The sequence below is a fragment of the Vicia villosa genome, linkage group LG7 (genome assembly GCF_029867415.1).
Source record: "Vicia villosa cultivar HV-30 ecotype Madison, WI linkage group LG7, Vvil1.0, whole genome shotgun sequence".
Taxonomy (NCBI): Eukaryota; Viridiplantae; Streptophyta; class Magnoliopsida; order Fabales; family Fabaceae; genus Vicia; species Vicia villosa.
The window spans coordinates 73,439,599-73,460,533 of record NC_081186.1 but is presented as its reverse complement, the minus strand read 5'-3'; the positions used below and the strand labels follow the sequence as shown (position 1 = coordinate 73,460,533).

Here is a 20,935-nt window from a genome sequence, read left to right as displayed (position 1 = left end):
ATGCGATGACCAATAGATTTAGTCAGTATAGCTAACGGATTAAGGGGCATTGCTGGTTACTCAGATCGATAGATTGATCGTCGCGGGCAGCAAATTAAAATGTGTTTTGAATTTTAGGTATTTTTTTATCTCTCGTCTAAAGCGACTAATAGATTTAGTCGGGTCGAGGAGAGAATTAATTGATGGTTAATTAAATTATTTTATTGCTTTATTCAGATATTTGATCAGTACGACATAGAGAGTCGACTAATTCGAAGGCGGGATAAAATAGATATTCATCCGCCATTTATCCGTTAAAGGGGAAGTTAGAATTGATGTTTTTATTATTGGATTTGATTAATTAAATTAATCGATTGTTAATCATTGCGACCAATAGGTTTAGTCGGAACGAGTAACAAATTAAATCCTAAAACTTCGGCCAAGTGGCCAATGGGATTGGGCGAACCCTAATGGACGAATAAACTTTTCTAGGTTTTTATGATCTTTATAGGGTTTTTGTGATTATAATAATTAAAACTAATTAAATAAATTAATCGAAATGATCGAGATAATCAGATAATCCTAATTAATTATAATCCTACTCCTAATTTTATTTCTACCCTTAATTAAATAAATTAATTATATTAGTTAATGTTAATTAACCTTTAATCTAAGTAATTTAAATAAAATAACAAAAAAACATAGAGGAAACCTGGTTTTGATTCTGTATGGTTGCCTTTGAGGGTCTATGGTATGTGCCTTCAATTCCAGTGCGTTGGATCTGATCTTATGGAGATCTAATAGCTGAGATCGACCGGTGTATCATGCTCGCGCGTGGACCTGCAACACTGGATCCTTAAACCAACCAACATGTTAAATGGTAAAAATTTAGAATTGTCCCTTATAGGAATCGAACCCAGGTCCATGGGTTTAAATCCAGAACGTCGTTACCAAACGCGCTGGTTGCAGCTGATGTTAGTTGTATGCATTATGATGATAATAAGCAAATGATGAATGATGAATTTTTTTTAAAACGCAAGCATGGCCCGCGCCCCCCACTGTTCGTTCTCCTTCTTCGTGGACTTTCTGAAACACACAACTTTGGCCACGCTTTTTTTCGTTGCCGTATGCCCAACAATTATCAAATGCACCATATAATTCGAATAAATCTAAATTAAACATCCAGATTAACCAAGAGACACCTTCCTAACGCAATGGGATTGTTAATTTTGTCTAATTTTGCCTGTTTCGTATAATCCCAATTTGAAGCTCCGAAGACCTATCAATGGCATATCTCCATACATGCGATTATACTTCAATTAAAGGGCACAGGGAGCTTCTAAACATTATCACAATCCAGAATATATAATCGAATTCAATTTAAATTACATAAATGTGTGAAATCGAAATTAAAATAAAAACGCTTAAACCGTGAGTTCTTGCGCCACTATTCTGCAAGCTGTGATCGTGATAATGATCGAGATGAATCCCGGAAGCCTCAAGGGATCGATTAGGATGCTCAAAACCTCCTGAAACCGACTCTAATTACCAGAACAATTTTGACTTTTTTTCACCTTTTTGAACGTGTTTACGGTTAACACGGTTTTGGAGGCTGCCTCCTCTTTCTGCCGATTTTCGGCCAACCTCCCCCTCTTTACTGCTCATCTCCTCAGCTTTATAGTTGGGGTCTTTTAGGGTTGAAATTAAATTGAAGAATAATTTTATGCAAATTTTGGAAGATTTGGAACAGGTTGGTTTTGGAAATTTTTGATAGAATGCTGATAGAACGTGTTCACCTCTTTGGGTCTTTTGTTTTTATTTTTTTCTTTTTTTTCTTTTGACTTAAAAACACCACAATAATAGTTAATAGAATTAAATCATAATAATTAATAGTAACAATAAAATAATAACATTAAAATACTAATAGAGTATATTCTTATTAACTAAAAGAAATCAAGTGATAAAAAATAATAATGATAAATACCAATAATTGAAACTAATAAACATGATAATTCTATTAAAATTAATTATGAATAGCTAACAATAATAAAAGATGATTAAACTAAATATTAAAATTAATAATAAAAAAAAATCATAAGGCATGTGATCGATTGTGAAACAGACTAGAACCTCAAAACGGGCCAGATGACTGGGCTCAAGCACTTTCTGATTTTAACCCCCCATTTTAACTCAGGATATTTTATAAGAACGCAGGTTTGACAATAAGAATGTCAAACCCCATGATTCTTAATTTTGATCCTTGATGAATTAAAAAACATGAATTGACCGGGCAAATTTTGGGGTATGACAACCTGCAAGTAAAGCAAAATGAACTAAATCTCCATCTTATGTGACCTCACCATCACCAACCACGTCATAATCATGAAGTCTTGTTGGAAAAACTTTAGAATGTTAGCAATTGTTTTGACTTCGATTGGAATAATTTCTTCGACTATGACTTCACCAGTTGCTTTGTCGAAACCATAGCTCATCAATGGCTTATTGATTGCATCATTAGAATTCCAATCCCAAGATGAATTTTCATCAACCACAATATCTCGACTCAACACAACCTTTGCATTAACTAGATCGAATAGCCTGTATGCATCAGTCTGATGATATCCTACTGGAATCATAGGTTCACTCTTGTCATCAAGCTTCCTTCTTCTTGCATCAGGAATATGCTTGTAACACATAGAGCCAAACACCTTCAGATGACTCAGTGATGGTCGTTTGCCACTCCACGCTTCTTCAAGAACCATATTCTTCAACTTCTTGGTAGAGCACCTGTTCAGAATATAAACTGGAGTCGAAATAGCTTCACCCCATAAAGATTTTGGAAAATTCTTTTGCTTTAGCCTGCATCTCGCCATATCCAGTATGGTTCTATTTCTTCTTTATGCAATTCCATTATGTTGAGACGTATAAGGAGCAGTTACCTCATGATCGACACCATGTTCGGCACAGAAATCTTCAAATATCTTGGATGTGTATTCGCCACCTCCATCTGTTTGTAGAACTTTGATCTTCTTTTCACTCTAGTTTTCGACTAGTATCTTGAATCTCTTAAAGATTTCAAATACTTTGTCCTTTCTCTTGATCACATAGATCCACAAATTTCGATTAAACTCATCGATAAATGAAACAAAATATTTGTTTCCACCAATGGTATGCTCTTCGAATGAACGACATACATTTGAGTGTACCAATTCGAGTATGCAGGATGATCTCGTTGGCATAGTCGAAGCGAAAGAATTTCTGGATTGTTTTCCGACTAAACAATCTTCACAGAATTTATCAGGCATCTCAAGAATTGGAATACCAGTAACCATATCTTGAGTAATCAGTTGATTGAGTGATCGAAAATTCAAATGTCGAAACCTAAAATGCCACACCCAACTATCCTTGTGGTTAATATCTTTTTCAATGTTGATCTTGTTCCTTCATGTCTCAACATAAGATGGAAAATTTGTCTTCGGCTGATTCAATATATGATTTTTTTTCCTCAATAAAATGGGAAATTTGTCTTCGGTTGATTCAATATATGATTTTTTTTCCCCTCAATATTTATTGAGATGACAAATGTTATGGTAATAATCTTGTGTCTTATAGTGTTGGACCTCTCAATGTTGCACATGAGAATAACGTTTCCTATTTTATTATGTTGGATTTTGACAATAATAAATGTGGATTGTCTATTTTTAAATTTAACTAATGTTGTTTCCATGGATTTTAAACTTTGTCCCCTATATTTCTTTTTTCTTTTTTAGGTTTTTCCGTCTTTTAGGCTGGTAATGTCAACCTAATTAAAATTACTACTAGTTAGGTATGACAAGTATAAAATGAGAAGAGAATTCACACTTTTTTCCCTTAAACTTAAAAACTTACAATCCAATCAAGAAAGACACTAATAACTGAAAACTACTCAATTGACCTTGGTACAATTATAGACTTTGAAAAGAAACAACAACTAGTAACTACTCAATTGACCTTGGTACAATTATAGACTTTGAAAAGAAACAGAACAAAAACAAATACATACTGTGTAACAAGACAATAATTGAGTAACATAAAATTTAGGAATAACAATGCTTTCTTGATCTCAACATTGGGGCAGATCCGGTGGTGGAGGTATCACTGATTGTAATGGGCCAACTCCATTTTCTACCAAAAGTGCTGTTGCCAAACCCCAACTCAGATGTGAATCTATGTGACAATGCAAGAACCAAATTCCTAATTCGCAACAAATAAAAATCACAATTGATCAATATAACACTCCGTCTAGATGTCATTATTAGAAAAATATTTTTTTAAAATATATTTAAATATATTGAATAATTAATGTATCCATCTATATATAATTTAAAAAATAAATTTTTTCTTATAATAAAGAACGGAATAGTCCTAAGAGGGTAACATAATACCTGGATTATCAGCCTTGAAACGAATGGCAACCCATCCACCCGGAGGCGTGCCAATAGTGTTCCTCACCGGTGGATCCACAAGGTTAAACCTAGCGGGATCTGTTCTCGGATTAAAATTTCCAAAACCAGAACCAACTACAAAGAAATGGAACCCGTGAACATGCATAGGATGATCCTCAGTTGTTACTATACTAGTATCCTGCAAAACAATTTGAATATTTGAACCATATTTCACTCTAAACAACTTAGTTCCTTTTCTAGGTGTCCACAAACCCCTAGGAACATTTCCAGTATAATTGAACTGTATAGGCGGAACCGGAGGAAAATCTGTGGTAAAAACACCAGGAATTCCTTGATAATAAGCTTGCATTAATGAAGTTGTTCTAGGAAGAACAAAAGAGTTGTTGTTTATGCTAGCTGCAAATCTTGTTCCGTTCGGTCCTTGACACCTTGGACTATTCGGGTTTGTGCAGTTTATTAACCCTAACCCGACAGTGAACAATAAGCTCACATCAAAGTTTTGAAACACTTGAATTTTGGAAAGTCCTCTGATCCTTGATGTGAAGGCTGTTGAAGTTGCTGTGTCGTTAAAAGCCGGTAAAACGGGTAAAATAGGTCTCGAAGATGGTGCATTATTGTATTGAAGTATTGCGGTTGTTGTTGTATTGTCGAATGCAGCATTCATGGCGGTTTGGTAAGCGCGTGCTGCCATGTAGTAGCTGCCAGGCGGTTGATCGGCTGTGACGAGGACGTTGATTGTTTGGCCCGGTCCTATCATGAGGACTCCTGTTGTGGAAGGTTTTGTGTAAGCTGCATCCATAGCAACTACTGTCATTCTGTGGTTTGCTATTGAGAAAAAGAGTTCTTGATTGAGTCCACTGTTGATGATTCTTAAGAGAATCGTTTCTCCCGCATTTACTTGAAAACGTACCGTTCCTGCATTGTAATATTTCTTTAATCATTTGCGTTATTCAATCCAATCGTTAGATTAAAGAAAATGTATACGAAATCATGGTTTTAAATTGCAGTCTGCAACTGTAATACAAAGACTAATTAGTTGTATCAACCGTAGGTGCAATTTAAAACAATGAGTGAAAGTAATGACTAATGAGAATGATTTTCGAACCTTGACTTGAACATGGGTAGAGATCTCCGGGTTGACCGTTAATGGTGTATGCAACCGATGTATTTGGAGCTCCTCCGGAGAATTGTGTTTGTCTGAAGAGAGTCATTGGATCTCTATCAAACCATTCCCCTATGAATCATCAACAATACAAATGTTATGGCTCTGTCTTTGTTTGATTAAAAATATAAAGTAAGTGATGGTTTTAAGGATTACCAAGAAGGATGGGAAATTCTCTATTTGGCGAATTGAAAGGAAAGTTAGAACCCAATTTTGGATAAACAATGAAAGCTCCATAGACAGTTGCTCTTAAGAAACCAGTGTGAGCATGCCACCATAGTGTTCCTTCTTGATTTTGGATTGTAAAACGGTATGTGTAACTTCCTCCTGGCTGGATTGGACATTGAGTCACATAACTAGGCCCATCTGCCCATGGATTTCTCATCATCCTAAATCCATGCCTGATGCACAAGACACACAAGAAGATTGTGAGCAACATGCCAATAATTTGATGTATATAGCAACAACATTAACATAGTAAATGCTTGTAAAAACTGCTTAAGTATCATATAAGTGTATAAGTATACTCTACCAAGAAATAAAGTCAAATTATTTTTATTAGGGGTGGTAAAACGGGTTCGAAATGTCAAACATGTATATTTTGTCTGCACTTTTTTTGTGTGACAGATCAAAATTTTAGACTCACATCCTTTAATATGTTTGTCTTGCCCCGTCTCATTTTTGTAGGCTTTTGCAGGTGCGGTCATTAACATAAATTTTTATAAATTTGTTAGCCTTAGAGGTGTAGTATTTGTGGGCTCAGCCCACCCATTCTAATTTTTTTCGAAGCAAGTCAAGATTTTAGGCTCATACCTCATTAATATCCAGTCTGTTCTGCCTTATTTTTTCTATAATAGACTTTAAAAGGGGCGTATGCCCGTTTGATACCCTTACTTTTTATCTACCTTAAAAGTTGGTTATATAAACTATCTTAGTAAGCTTATGAAACTTCAACATTAAGACCGTAATTGCAATTTAACTTAATGCTCGCAATTTAAAACCATGGTAAAGATTGAGAATTAGTGATGATGACGATAATGATAGTTACCAGTGGAGAGAGATATTGTAAGGTCCAGCATTTGTTACTTTGATCGCCATGAAATCTCCATCTCTAGCTACAATTGTTGGGCCAGGAAACTGTCCATTTACAGTGAGTATGTTTTGTGTTTTGCACAGCCTATTCACCGTGGCAGTTTGAATCTATTTAAACCAATCATTCAAATTAGCCAACACAATTTCAAAATTGGTACAAACATATATAAGATCAATGATAATCAAACAAACAAAAACTTACAACAAATTCATGGTAATGATCCTCTGCAGAAGCAAATGAAACAATGATAGTAAGTAAGCCAAGTAAACAGGTTAAGATAATCTTCATTGTTGAGTTAATATGAGTTATTTGAGTTATGTTACATTTGGTCTAAAGAGAGGATATTTATAGTGTTATAAAGTTGGAATTGGAATTGGAATTGTAAACATTGTTTAATGTCTGAAATAAACAAGGTACATTGACATTTTAGGATAGTTAGTCTAACCATTCAGAGGATTTGGTGCAACCACTAGAAGGTTTAATCAATTATGTAACAAATGTTAGATTCTTTGATTTTTTATTTTTTTCTAATAGGTGTATTGGTCAAAAGAAAAGAAAAACAAGGGGAAAGTGGACTTAACACATTCATTCACAATAATTTCGTTGGGTTTCCTGTTCTTTTTCAAATATAAAATGTTCAATTGGCGTTGAATTTGATAGAGAGAACCACGATTCGATCTCTCCCAATTACGATCAGGAAGGCGCTGAAACCACTTGATGGCAGAACTGACTCTCGAACAGGACTAGACAAAAAGAAATTTCAAATGGTTATGTTTGGAAAATGAAAAAGTTTTAGTAAATGATGGGGTTGTTAATTTCATCTTTATTGACTTTGATACTTTCTGTATTTCCCTCTATACTTTTTTCTTTGGGTAAGTAGCTTTGTTAATAAATAAATATATTCATTTTCGCCTGTTCAACCCTTGATGGCACATTTTGATAAATTTTGATAATTTTTTATTTTATTTTTCAAAAGCTAATGCAATAAGCTTATATTTTATAGATTTTAATTTATTTATTTTTAAAATTTTACGAAAGATAAATGTATTAACTTTACATTTTAATTATTATTATTTTTTAATTTTACTAAAGCTTGACTCCTGGCATATTTTAATAAATTTTGAATTTTTTTTCATTTTATAAAAGCTATATGCATTAACTTCATATTTCGATAAATTTAAACATTTTTTTAAATTTTATAAAAGCGAAATGCATTAACTTTACATTTTAATAAATTTTGATTTTTTTTTTAATTTTACAAAAGTTAAATGCATTAACTTTACATTTTAATAAATTTTGATTTTTTTTAATTTTAAAAGAACTTGATCCTTGCCGACACATTTTGATAAATTTTGATTTTTTAATTTTATTTTACAAAAGCTAAATGCATTAATTTCAAATTTTAATTTATTTTTTATTTTTTATTTTACAAAAGTTAGATGCATTAATTTTATTTTATTATTTTATAAATATTACTTATAAATTTTAAATTGATGCACCAAAAGGAGATATGTACGATAATTTAATTGGAATGTACTAATAGTATAAACGTTAAATGTTGGAAAAATTTTAACTTACATTTTAATCATCTGTAAAATAATAATGCAAATAAATGATGATAATAATGAATAGAAGGTGTAAAGGGAATAGTAACTAATCCCATTTACCGTTACCCCCAATGAAATTTTCAACAACAAAATAATTTTTATATGATAATCTATTAAAATTTATAATGGATCTTCAAGCCAAACTTTATTCTTAATGGTTATTTGTTGTAACCTCTTAATTTTAACTTCACATTCTAATTTTAATTTTATTTTTAAAAATTTACAAAAGCTTTACCCTTCTTGGCACATTTTGATAAATTTTGATTTCTTTTATTATAAATAAAAAGATAAATGCATTAACTTCACATTTGATGAATTTTGACTATTTATTTTTATTTTACAAAATCTAAATGCATTAACTTCTATTATATAAATTTTAAAATATTTTTATTTTAGAAAAGCTTGATCGTTATTGACATATTTTGATAAATGTTTTTTTTTTAAGTCTAATTACAACTTTGATCCTCCTATTTTACCTCATTCATGAAGCTTGATCCGCAAATATTTTTTCTTTTAGATGTGGGGTTTCCTCTAGATTTAAATTGGGTCTGATCCCACTAAGCTCACTGCATGAGTGGTTAAGGTTTTAGTCTATGTTTTTGATGCATGCTTTACTTGATTACATGATATGATTGTATGTTTGAACATGTTTCCCGTGAATACTTATTGTATACGTGTTACATTTAATTGCTATACTTTTGCACTGAGTATGATGAGTGCTAGGTTGGATTACAATGGTGGCTACAAGTGAAAAAATGCAATAACATGCAGATCTGAAGCCATTAAGGCCATTAATGCCCATTATGGGTTAACCGTAATGGTCTCAGAAATTTTGTTTGGGGAGGACTGTCTAGGTGAGGTTACGTGTCATAATTCCCATTACGGCTAGGCCGTAATCACTCATAACCTCTTCTTTTTTATAACTCTCTCAACCGTAGTTTGTGAGCTTGGTTTCTTTCTCGTCTTTCCATGTTTTATGTTTTACTGTTATAAGATTTGAAATAACATGCAATTCACCTAGCGCAAGTAATAATATCAATTCAATGAAGAATCTTATTCGTTATGTGGTTCTGTACTAATGAACAAATAGAAATAATCAAGTGATGTGATAACCCTGAGATGGTCTAGGAACATACTAGTAATGTGTTCTCGAGTACGCAGTCGTACTCTGACTTAGTGAGTACACGGGAATATTGGTTATGAAAGGAATCAAGTACGTACGTGGGATGGATAATAAGATTTCCCGAGCATACTAGGATTGTCGCTTGTAATCATGAGGATAATTCAGGAAAATATGGTAGGTTGCACTGTAAAACCAGCCTCAGTGGAAATGATTAGTAGGAAGTCCCTGATTCTGTAAGATAAGCTTGACATTAGAATAACTAGTTGGTGAAAGGAGTTTTGCGAGGCTTTATGTCTTTTGAAGCGGGCATGGTATGTAAAGCGAGTGTGAAAATATTCATGCATTGTATGAGACTAATTAAGTCTTGATCCCCTTTTTATTTGAAGTTTGATACACAATTGTTAATCGTAATAGAACTAGAATAATATTAGAAATCTTTTGACCAAGAGGACTTATGGTTTAGTACGGCTCCATTAAGATATTAATATCTCACCCCATGTTGTTGAATACTTTTAGATGAGCGGGTTCAAGCAAGGGAAAAAGCAATGTGGCTTGAGGAGGTTGAAAATGTTCCTTATATATTTTGTTCCCACTACGAATTGATCTTAATATTTTGTTTTAGACATGTTATATATGTACGCACCATGTTGTAGACTACGTGTTTCCCATGTGCTTATGTCAGAAATGGAATACTGTATGTATTCAGTATCAGTATTAATAGCTTAAATTTGATAATTCTAGACAATATTGTATTCAGAAAATTACAGTTGGTATCAGAGCAAGTCAATACAAGACCTAAACAAGAAACATCAATAGTTAAATCTTTTTTTCCTCATATGTGTGTGCTTCCGGCATGAATTATACTTTTTGGTATTAAGTTATTAAATTTGACCAGCTTAATATATGTGTATGTGATATGAATAGTTATGGCTGAGTCACCACGAGGACTCGAAATGTCGAGAGTAGCTCGTCCTCATAATATTGGAGCCAACCAAGGAATAGGAAATGATGAGGACCGTTGTACACCAATGATGTACCAGCAGCATCAACATCAGTTGTAATTGCAGCATCAACATCAGTTGTAATTGCAGCACCAACAACAAGAATTCATGATAGATGTAGGGTGCGCCACAACCTCAACCTTCTCAGTAAGGAGCATGGAACAAGAATTTCCAAGACTTTCACCGAATAAATCCGCCTGGATTTCTGAGAAGTCTTATTTCATTATTGGCACACAATTGACTTACTATCATGGAGCAAATTTTCTAAGTAATCCCCTATAGTGAAGATGAAAAAGTTACCTTCGCTACCCATTTTCTAAGAGGATTGGTGACTAGATGGTGGACTGACTATGAATCTTCCGAAGGATTGGGAGCATTTCAAAGAAATAATCATGGACATGTTTAAAATATCATGAAGCAAATGGAAAAGAATTTAAGTTAAATGTCGTGGTCTTTAAAATATCATGATTCATCACTTATATCACTTAAATGTTCAAAAAATATCATTCAAATATAAGCTAACATGTTTTCAAAGTAAAAGCATCAAAATCATTGAAGCATGGCCTTTAAAATGTGTGATTTTTCAACAAAAAAAAAAGCAGAGTAGTAATCAATAACCATAAAGCTATTATCGATTACCATTTGTAGATTTCCATTTTTAACACTGATGCATAGCGCAATCAATTACCACTGTTGTGTAATCGTTTACTACCTAAACAGATGCATTATTTCATGTATCAATGCATCCAAAAAGGTGTGTAATGCTTCATGGTTCCTTCCAAAGTGTTGTCTTATTTCATGGAGGTTTATATGTGAGGACAAATGTTGTTTTATAACAAAAAATGAATTAACAAGGTGAGCAACTTTAAAAATTAGATTTACAAGAATCAACATATCACTTTCATGTGATCCTCATTTTTTCAAAGTGTTTGAAATTTTGTATACTTTCAAAATCTAGAATAAGTTTCAAAACATTAACAATTTCTGAGCATTTAAGTAGTATACAATTGAAATATGATATTGATAAGAACCAACAATTCAAGTTTGAATCTGATTATTGTATAGCATACATAAGTTCTTCATTTCTCATCAAAAGTGAGTGTTATGTGTTTCACCATAGTGTTTGGTGAAGATCATCATAACATTTAGTGATTGCGGAAAAAATTGAGTCTCGGTGATTCAAAGTCCACCATAGTGTTTGGTAGGTATTATAAAAAAAAAAAGTGACGTGCTTTCTTGGTTGGGAGATAAGTGTTCTTTAGAGTTCTTGGTGTGCGACTGAATGTACCCTTAAGTTGGAAAGGAGAACCAGGATAAATATTTTATGTCATTTTCATTCCACACTTTATTTTTCAACACATAACTTGCATAATTTCAGAACAAGTTAAAAAATCATAAATTCGCATCGGAAAAAATAATAGTTTCAAAATTAGCGCATCAACTTAGAAAAATTCGGCAAACCTAATTCACCCCTCTTAAGTTGCATCTAATACTTAGATTAAAAAAATTAGGACCACTAAAATCTTGAGCCCTAGGCCTGCATATGCACTCCTGGTCTTTACTCACGACCGACTCTAAAAGAGATGATCCCAAATTTTAGTGTGCAACCTTAGAGATCACATAAAGAAATTAGATAGCGCCCTTTTTGAACAAGGTTGTCACGAGTTGGAATTCTGTAATAAATAATTCTTCAAACCAGCAATGATTTTGAAGAAGCAATATCTTTGTTTAAGAGAATTTTTGCCTAGCATAAATGTTTTGATCAATATGAGCAAGAAAATTGTAAGCATCTTACTTAGAAACTTAGATAAAAATAGTGTTTCTTTTAAAAATTATATTAGTTAAATAATATTTTTAAAACTAATAGCATTTAATAAAATATGTCATCAAGTTCTTTAAAAAATAATATGTTGTTAAGTTTTGCTTTTAATTTAAGTTTAAAAGATGAATTGTTTTTGTTGGTTATTGTATTTGAAATTGGAGGGAGTTTTTCCTTTGTCACTCCTGATTAATTCATACAAGTTGAGAGAATTTTATTTCAGAAGGATACTACTAACGATTTTTGTTGTTGTATTTTTTTTATAAGATGGAGAGCCTAAGCTCAAAAGGAAAAACAACTAACAAAAAAATAACTCTAGGCGTAGCAACCCTAGACAAATCTCTAGTGAACAAATAAATTAAATCTTCTGGACATTCGTCAAACACTTGAGGTCCTAGATCATGGTGAAAACCCTGGTTATCCATTGCATCAGCGCATCAATTGGCTTCTCTGTAGACATGGAGGAACTTAACTAAAATATCGCTTAGAAACATCTGATTGATTTGGCTTAACAACACTTTAAGTGCTCCAATAAAGGATTTCTTCCCATTGATTTTGTCAACCACCCTTTTGTTATCTGATTGAATCTCTAATCTTTTGAAACCTTTGCTCACTATGAACTTGATATCCTCCAAGATTCCCCAGGTTTCAGCTACCTCTATGTTACAAGCACCAATCATTTGGAGAAGTCGCCGCACCAAATCCCCATTATGATTCCTCATAATTCCTCCGCAAGTTGCCTTGTGCTCATTGCTAACCGTCCCATCAACATTTACGCAAATCCAGCCCTGATTTAGAGGTTTCCATTTAATATTTTTCACCCCTTGTTATCTTGTTAGGATTGTTCGGTTAAGATTCTCGCAAGAAAGATACTCCTTAACAATGTTATTGATCAGAAGGGGAAGGTTACTATGCATGATGAGATTTTCATCGTACGTTCTCATTTTTCTCCAATGGCGTTCACAGACAAGATGAAGCCACATAACTCTGACCATGGAGTAGTATCGCAACACATGCTTAATATCTTCTTCTACACCATTACAACCTTCACTCCATGGGCCGACAATGGAGAATCCATGAAGATAAGCGTTAGTTTGAAGTCTTTCATGTTTAACCAACCGAATGAAGGTTTTCACCCTTTATGGGACCTTTAATTTTCAAATGATCTTCCACCCTTTGTGAATATCTTCAACATGATTATCGCAACTGAGGAGACTATAGGCACTGGAAATCGAGAACATGCCACTCTGAGTTCATTTCCACAAACAAAAATCTTCTCCATGAGAATTCCTAAGGGGTGAATTGTTGTAATCTCTTCCACATTTTCCTTATCAAAGATATTGTTTAAGAAACTTAAACTCCACTCTTGATTACTATCCACCAAGTTGGCCACCTTATTCAACTGAGGAGCATTGGTAGAGGATGATCCTTGATGTTGAATACGCCCTAAATTTAACTAATTGTCCTGCCAAATATCGATTCTATTACCATTGCCAATGTCCCAAACTGTTAAACTGTTCAGCTTAGGCAAAAGCTTAACTAAGTCTTTCCACAAACTCGAACCTTAGGGATTGGCTCTAACAATGGCAAGATTGTTGCTATCTCTATCATATTTTGATTTTAGAATCTGATACCCCAAGCTCTTATCATCTGACATTAGCTTTCAACCCAATTTATAGATACAAGCTTGGTTCATGTGGTTAAGATTTGTAAATCCCATACCTCCCACCTGCTTAGGCTGTAAAATGTTACTGTATCGAACGACATGAATATGCTTCTCCTCGTCTTTATGGCCCCAAATGAAATATCTCTGAATTTTATGTATCTCTTTAATATATTTCTTAGGTAAAGAGCATGTCATCATGGAGTAAGTTGGAATTGCCTCCACAACTAGGAGTGTTTGCGGTTCGGTTCAGATCGAGTTTGAGATAAAAACTCATCCGATCCAAAGATAAATTTACTTGCGATTCGGTTCGGTTTTGGATTATTGATTAAAAAAATTCAATCCAATCCAATTTCACGCGATTTATTTTAGATCGGTTTTTGGATATCCAAATTACAAATTATATTTTTGATTAAGATTATAAAAATGCTAATAAATAATAAATTTGATATTATATATTACAAATAGAATATTAAAAGTTAAAATTATAAAATTAGAATGATCGACTATGGTTGAAACAAATAAAATAAGAAAAATAAGAAAAATAAATAAATTTAACTAAACTAAGAAATAGTATTACAAAAATAAATATCGAATAATAAATTAACCCAGCATACCATATTAATAAAAAAAATACTTGCGGTTTGGTTCAATTTAGATTGGTTTTGAAAAATCAATATGAAATCCGATCCGAACAGTGCAGTTTTTTTAAAATGACATCCAAACACATCCAATAATATCCAGTTTTTTGCGATTTTCGTTATTTTTTGGATCGGTTTTTGGTTTTTATTTGGATTGGTTTGGATTTGAACACCCTTATCCCCAACTGTCTTTGCCAAATTCGTCCTACCTGTAAAAGATAAATGATTCACTCTCCAGCTTGTTAGTTTATTCTTGATGTTATCAAGAATATGGTTGAAATCTTTGGCTTTGGGTCTTCTTCTTGTGATGGGCACTCCCAAATACTTCCCCCGATTCTTTGGTCTCTTTATAGTCCGACATACAAGTAAGATCACGTCATATCGAAATTGGCGTATTATTAGAGAAAAGGATTATGGTCTTCTCATTACTAACTCTTCGGCCATAAATAAAACATAAGTTTTCCAACACATCCTTAACACACTCCATTTAATGAGAAGATGCTTCTCCAAATAAGAGAAGGTCGCCTTCAAACATCAGATGCGAAATCATTGGACAATTTCTCCCAGCCTTGACTCCCTTCCACCTTCTATAAACAACCGCGTCCATAATCATATGAGACAATTTCTCCATACAAAGAACGAAAAGATATGGAAAGATTGGATCCCCTGTCTAAGACCTTTTATAGAATCGAAATAATTCGATTGATTTCCATTCCATCTTATGCTCATTGACACAGAGGAGATAACCTTCATGATCAACTGCACTAGAGAGTGGGGGAAACCAACCTCGGAAAGAGTATTTTGAACAAAGCTCCAAATGAGATTGTCATTAACCTTAGCCAAATCCACTTTGACGACAAAAGAGCCTGTTCTCCTTTGCCTTTTGTTCATGTTGTGAACTATTTCTTGAGCCAGAACAACATTTTCTTGAATACTTCTTCCTGGAATAAATCATGTATGAAAAGGACCAATGACATCATCAATACACTCCTTCAATCTATTAACCACCACTTTGCTTAAGCAATTGTACTCAGAGTTGCACAACAAAATGGGGCGGAGTTGGTGAACCTGTGTTGGATGATTGACCTTAGGGATCAAAACAATTTTAGTTTGATTGATCTCTTCAATGCTAGCTGGATTATCCTACATATCTCTAATAAACTTGCAAAAATTATCTCTCACCACAGACCACGCATTTTGGTAAAACCCCGCCGAGAAGTCATCTGAACATGGGGCCTTCTAAGGAGCCATGTCGAAGGTTGCTTGTTTTATCTGTCGTTGCATTTTTATCCTATCAAAATGCAATGAAAGTAATTAATTAAAAGAGAGAATAAATTAAGGTATAATCCAAGTTGTATGTATGGGAGAGACAGAAACATGATCTCAAAGTCTGAATTGGTTGAAAAGTAAAATGATATATTCTAACTATTTATGAATCATGAAATTCCGAGTATGATCCCGGCACGGATACAACGATGCAATTAATAAATTAATTAAATGTAATCAAAAGTATTAGTGCAGATTTATTAACATAGAAACGTTTTTTCTGCACTCTGACCCTCTCTTGTAATTAAAAAATTTATTGACACATAAACATTTTTTTTAAAGTGTCGGGACTACGTGTAGTTAACAATTTTTCAACAAAATCAAGTATTATTTAATCATCAATCAAGGCACTGACTTAAACATATTTCATGTAATTTATTAAATATGTTATTTCAATGAAGCAGGTTTGATTCGTTTTACTCACCATATTTTCTTGGAAAAACATGGTTTGTTCTACTAGTTTTTCTTGTATTTGGTAGGCTTCCACCAAACAAACTTTACCGTTATACCATCTATTTTTTATTTGTTTTGCTCTAACTAACCATGGCCATCTTGGAAATAATTTGATTTTCTTTATGCTTAAGCCACGTCCCTAATTGGTGTCAAAGTACTGCAGGGGCTTTTAGAACATTGTCAACCTCTGATCGAGTTTCAAAAGTTTATTTTCTATGTATATTTATGGTTGGTTATGTTGTGTTGAATATAGGACATGCATGTAGACTAATTACAAAATTGGCTGCGAATCATTCCAGTTTTACTTTAACAAAATGGCCGAGTCCAATAAAAATAAACAAATCGAATTCTTTTACCTCTTTAATCCATTTCTCCAACCAAATATAACGATTTAATTTATATATCACAGGATTCCTATTTCAAAAAAAAAAAAATTGCTTGAAAAAAAATATTGACTAATTTGGGATTTTGGTTGAAAAAATATGAGATAGAGATGAGAAAAAACTCAGAATAAATCAGCTCAAAGGAATCCAATCCTTAGTTTGAAAAACAAAGGAGGAAAGTGGAAACTAAAGGACTAGCCCCAGTCAGCTTTTGCCACATTTACTTGTTCAAAATAACTGTGATAGTTGAATTTAGATCAATTGTTCAGATTTTAATTTGTTAAGAGAAATTTATTAATTCAAGTCTCATAACCGGTTAATGCAAGACTATAATTAGAGCTGTTAAAATGAGATATTCGGTCCTAAATAGACGGGATCTGACTCTATGTAATATGAACTCGAGAATTACTACTCAAGTTCAGCTCTAGATGGATTTCGGACTACCCGACCTTAAATGAATTTTTTATTTAAAAATATTAAAAAAAAAGCTCCAAAATATTTATCAAATAAAATTAAAAATTATAATATGTGTCTCTAAATACAATATATGTCTAAATTGTATAAAATAATACTTAAATATTTAACATAATAGAAAAATTAATATTGTACAATGAAAGAATGTTGATTATATTAATGTATAATATTTAAAAGAGAAAGATTGAATAGAATAGAGATAAAATTTAGTGAGATGAGAAAAATCAATGAGCTATTTTGGAGTAAGATAATATAAGTATTAATATATATTTTTTATAATTTATAATTATGCGAGCATAATAGGCTACCCACGACCCATATTGGCTATCCCTAATGGGTAGCGGGCTTTTCAGGGCTGGACTAAAAAAACTCTGAAAAATATGGACTTTAATTTTAAGGCCCAAACCCTATGATTTTTTGGGTCTGACAGACCGACCCATATGGACTGACCCATTTTGACAACTTTAGTTGTAACCAGTTACAAGGTGTAGTAATTTTTATTGGTATTGTCTGTGTAACTGGTTAGACAATCGCAGTAACCGGTTACTAGTGTTATGGGATTTAATTATTCGAACAACTGTAATTGGTTACAAGTTTTTTGTAACCAGTTATAGGCAGTTAATTTCAATTTTTAGTTTTGTTACTTGTGTCTCAATCAATTGTAATTGTGTATAAATATCTAAGGGATATCTCAATCAATGTTAATGAAAATTCTCATCCTCGTTTATACTCTCTCTAATTTCTCTCTCTCTCTCTCTCTCTCTCTCTCTCTCTCTCTCTCTCTCTCTCTCTCTCTCTCTCACTTCCTCCCTCTTCACCGTCAACTTACTAGAAGGAAAAGCAACACCAGAGACCGCTTAGCATCTTTAAAGTAGGTCATAACTCTTGATCAGCTATCAGTGCAAACACAGAACATGGTTATGAAGCCACTCAAAGAAGGAGGTTGAGTTCACCGAAGACATGTTAAGAAACCAATTCCTAGCCTTAAAAGTGCACTTGTCTTCCACCTCTTTCACATTTTTTGACTTACCATAATTTTTTTTATCATTATGCACCGATCAAATAGTCCACACCAGTGTATGTCAAATCGAAAGAAGCTCGCCCATAACCTTAGTCTTAGAACCTTAGCCCTAAAGTTTTTGTTTAAGTATAACTTGAGTCAAATTATGTCGGCTCTAAATGTTAATTTTTTGTTGACCATTACTTTTAATATAAAGGCTTAAATGTATTTTTGGTCCCACTATTTTGATGATTTTAACTTTTTAGTTCCGTTATTTTAAAATTCAACTTTTTGGTCCTTCTATTTCATAATCTTTAAGCTTTTTTTGCTCTCCTCCAATTTTGCAAATGTGCCACGTTCATTTAATATATGGCGCTACCACTGTGGTGATAAATAAGCAAAAGTGGTCTTGTCGAAATTAAAATGTTTAATTGATTTTCAAAAAATATAAATTAATATTATAAATGTAAAATAATACATTTAAGAATAAAAAATTAATTTATAAATGGGGATAATAACTATTTTTCCCTGCCATATTAGCGAGGTTTGAAAAAAACCCCGTAAAAAAGTTTAGATTCCCACCCCAAACATTTTCAAATTCAGATGTTTTGGCCCCTCCACCCATCCAATCAGCAGAGTCTCCATTATTTTAATATTTTTAAAAGTTTTTTATTCTTACATCATCAATAATTGCTCACGTGGCATGGTAGCTTATGTAGGTCATGGTAAAAAATGTGATTAAGTTCTTTACTGAACCCTTAATCCCAATCATCCACCTAATCATGTTATCCCCAATCGGAAAAGAAAACTAGGTTAAATAACTTTAGTCTTCTTCTTCCACAACGACAACCATATTTTCTTCCTTCTTCAACCATCACCAGCGCAACTTCTACATCTTACTCAATCATTATCGTGTTCATATTTGTAAGTTACTAACACCTTCATCTTCATGGCAGAAAGATCGAACACAAATATTCTCTCAAATGGAAGAATAAGTCCCAAATATGGACATGATCTCCCTATGAAAATGTTTTTTTTATAAATCTAGAGCAAACTCAGGGAGAAAATACAGGAAGTGCAAGCATTGGAGGGTTAGATTTCTTAGCTTTTAGATTATTTTCTTTGACTTATACTAATTAAAAACATATGCAGTGTAATAGTATTTTATGTTGGCATAAAGACGAGGATTGCGAGTTTTTCTCTAGGATGATGAGTATTTTGGAGTTGACGAAACAAAGGAAACCCTGAAAGGTGAAAATCGATATTGTAAGTGTGACATTGTGGGTGAGCGGATCAAGCATATTATGAAGGAGATGAAAGACATGAAGAAAACTATTGACACCACTAGGAGGGAAATGAAATTTGTGATAGTAGTTGTTTTGTGTTACTGGTTGTTTTATGTTATAGGTTTAGGAAGAATGTAACAAAAATGTTTTATCAATGGTGTATGGTGTATTTAGTTCGATGTAACAAAAATGTTGTTGTGTAATTCAAAAGTTTAATGTAAATCAATGGTTTCATTGTTCAATTATATGGTGTTCAATATTATAAGCCATATCAGTTTGTACATTTCAATTTGTTCAAAATTGTTGCACCCCAAAATTTGCCCTCTTTTATGTGCCATAAGTTATTAAAGACGTTTATTTCATCACTTGAAACCAAGAAAATTGAGAGAGTTTTATTGAAAATGCGAGTTGATTGGAAGTTGTTCATTAGACTTTAGGTGGATTTAAGTTCAAGAATAATCAAGGTGAAATAAAGTTCTTAAGCATTTGTGTGAGAGTTCTTAGTATGTAAAGTTATGAGATTAGAACAATTCATCATATTCATGTCATGTCCGAATATTCATCAAGTTCATTTGATACCGTTCAAACGTCATCCGAGTTTCACTCATCCCTTATTCATTCAAGTTGCTTGCAAGATTCATCATCATTCAAATTCAAGAAAAAATCTATACAATTCATTGCAAAATTGAATTACACAAAGAAAGCTCATTACAAGTTACATTCACATATTCAATACAAGATAAAAAACCATTTGTCAAGCCCATTTAAATTTCTATCAAAATTCATTGTTGATGCAAAGTCCATTGTCATTACAAACTCTAGTAAAAAAGGTCCAAGTCCATTACAATGATTATACAAAAATACACCAAAAATTCCATTCAAAATCTGACCACTTGCTCCAAAAATTTCCCTGCATAATTTGTATCAAACTGAACCAAAAACTCGTAGCAGAAAAGTCCGGTTTGGCACTCAAACGTAAACCGAATCGGAAACCGGAAACCTGAAATCAAAAGAAAAACCGGTTCATGAAATAGTTGACAAGAGTAAAGATATAGAAGTCAGGGAGAATTATTAACAGAGGGGGGGAGATAACAGAATTTGAGAAGGGGAACTCACCGGTAACAAAGGTAACAAACTTCTCTCTCGCTTTCTCGATGGAGAATCTATCACTCTTCCCTCCCACGATTCATTGATCATCTTCAAGATTCTTCCATCAATCTTCATCACTTTCATCATCTTCTCCCTGTAATTCACAAAAACTCAGCAGAATATTCAACAGAAAACCACCATAACCTTCATTGAAAATCTGCAGAACCATAACCAGTCTTCTTCTCCACTACATCGCCATAACCACTTCTTCAATCTTCAATAACTATTTCACCTTCATCTTCGTCGCGTCTTCATCTTCACCTCTCTCGGAGTCGCACTTCAATCTTCATCATATCTTCAATCACCAAATTCTCTGAACAAAACTCACCTC

General features: G+C 33.0%; 1 protein-coding gene across 1 annotated transcript; it reads right to left on the bottom strand.

The window, feature by feature from the left end:
- Nucleotides 1-3,841: 3,841 nt before the first annotated feature.
- On the bottom strand, nucleotides 3,842-7,001 carry LOC131617442 (laccase-3-like). The gene is made up of 6 exons (XM_058888728.1): nucleotides 6,881-7,001; nucleotides 6,635-6,786; nucleotides 5,743-5,987; nucleotides 5,530-5,658; nucleotides 4,404-5,339; nucleotides 3,842-4,212 (listed from the first exon to the last, which is right to left on the bottom strand). The coding sequence occupies exons 1-6, from the start codon at nucleotides 6,965-6,967 to the stop codon at nucleotides 4,082-4,084; spliced, it is 1,680 nt and encodes a 559-aa protein (XP_058744711.1). The 5' UTR covers nucleotides 6,968-7,001; the 3' UTR covers nucleotides 3,842-4,081.
- Nucleotides 7,002-20,935: the final 13,934 nt, after the last annotated feature.

What these genes read in the sequence shown, in the direction of transcription:
- LOC131617442 (XM_058888728.1), bottom strand. Translation starts at nt 6,967, where the DNA reads ATGAAGATTATCTTAACCTGTTTACTTGGCTTACTTACTATCATTGTT. An exon ending in AGAATTTCCCATCCTTCTTG is followed by an intron (nt 5,659 to 5,742) that starts GTAATCCTTAAA and finishes GATGATTCATAG; the next exon opens with GGGAATGGTTTGATAGAGAT. An exon ending in CTACCCATGTTCAAGTCAAG is followed by an intron (nt 5,340 to 5,529) that starts GTTCGAAAATCA and finishes ATTACAATGCAG; the next exon opens with GAACGGTACGTTTTCAAGTA.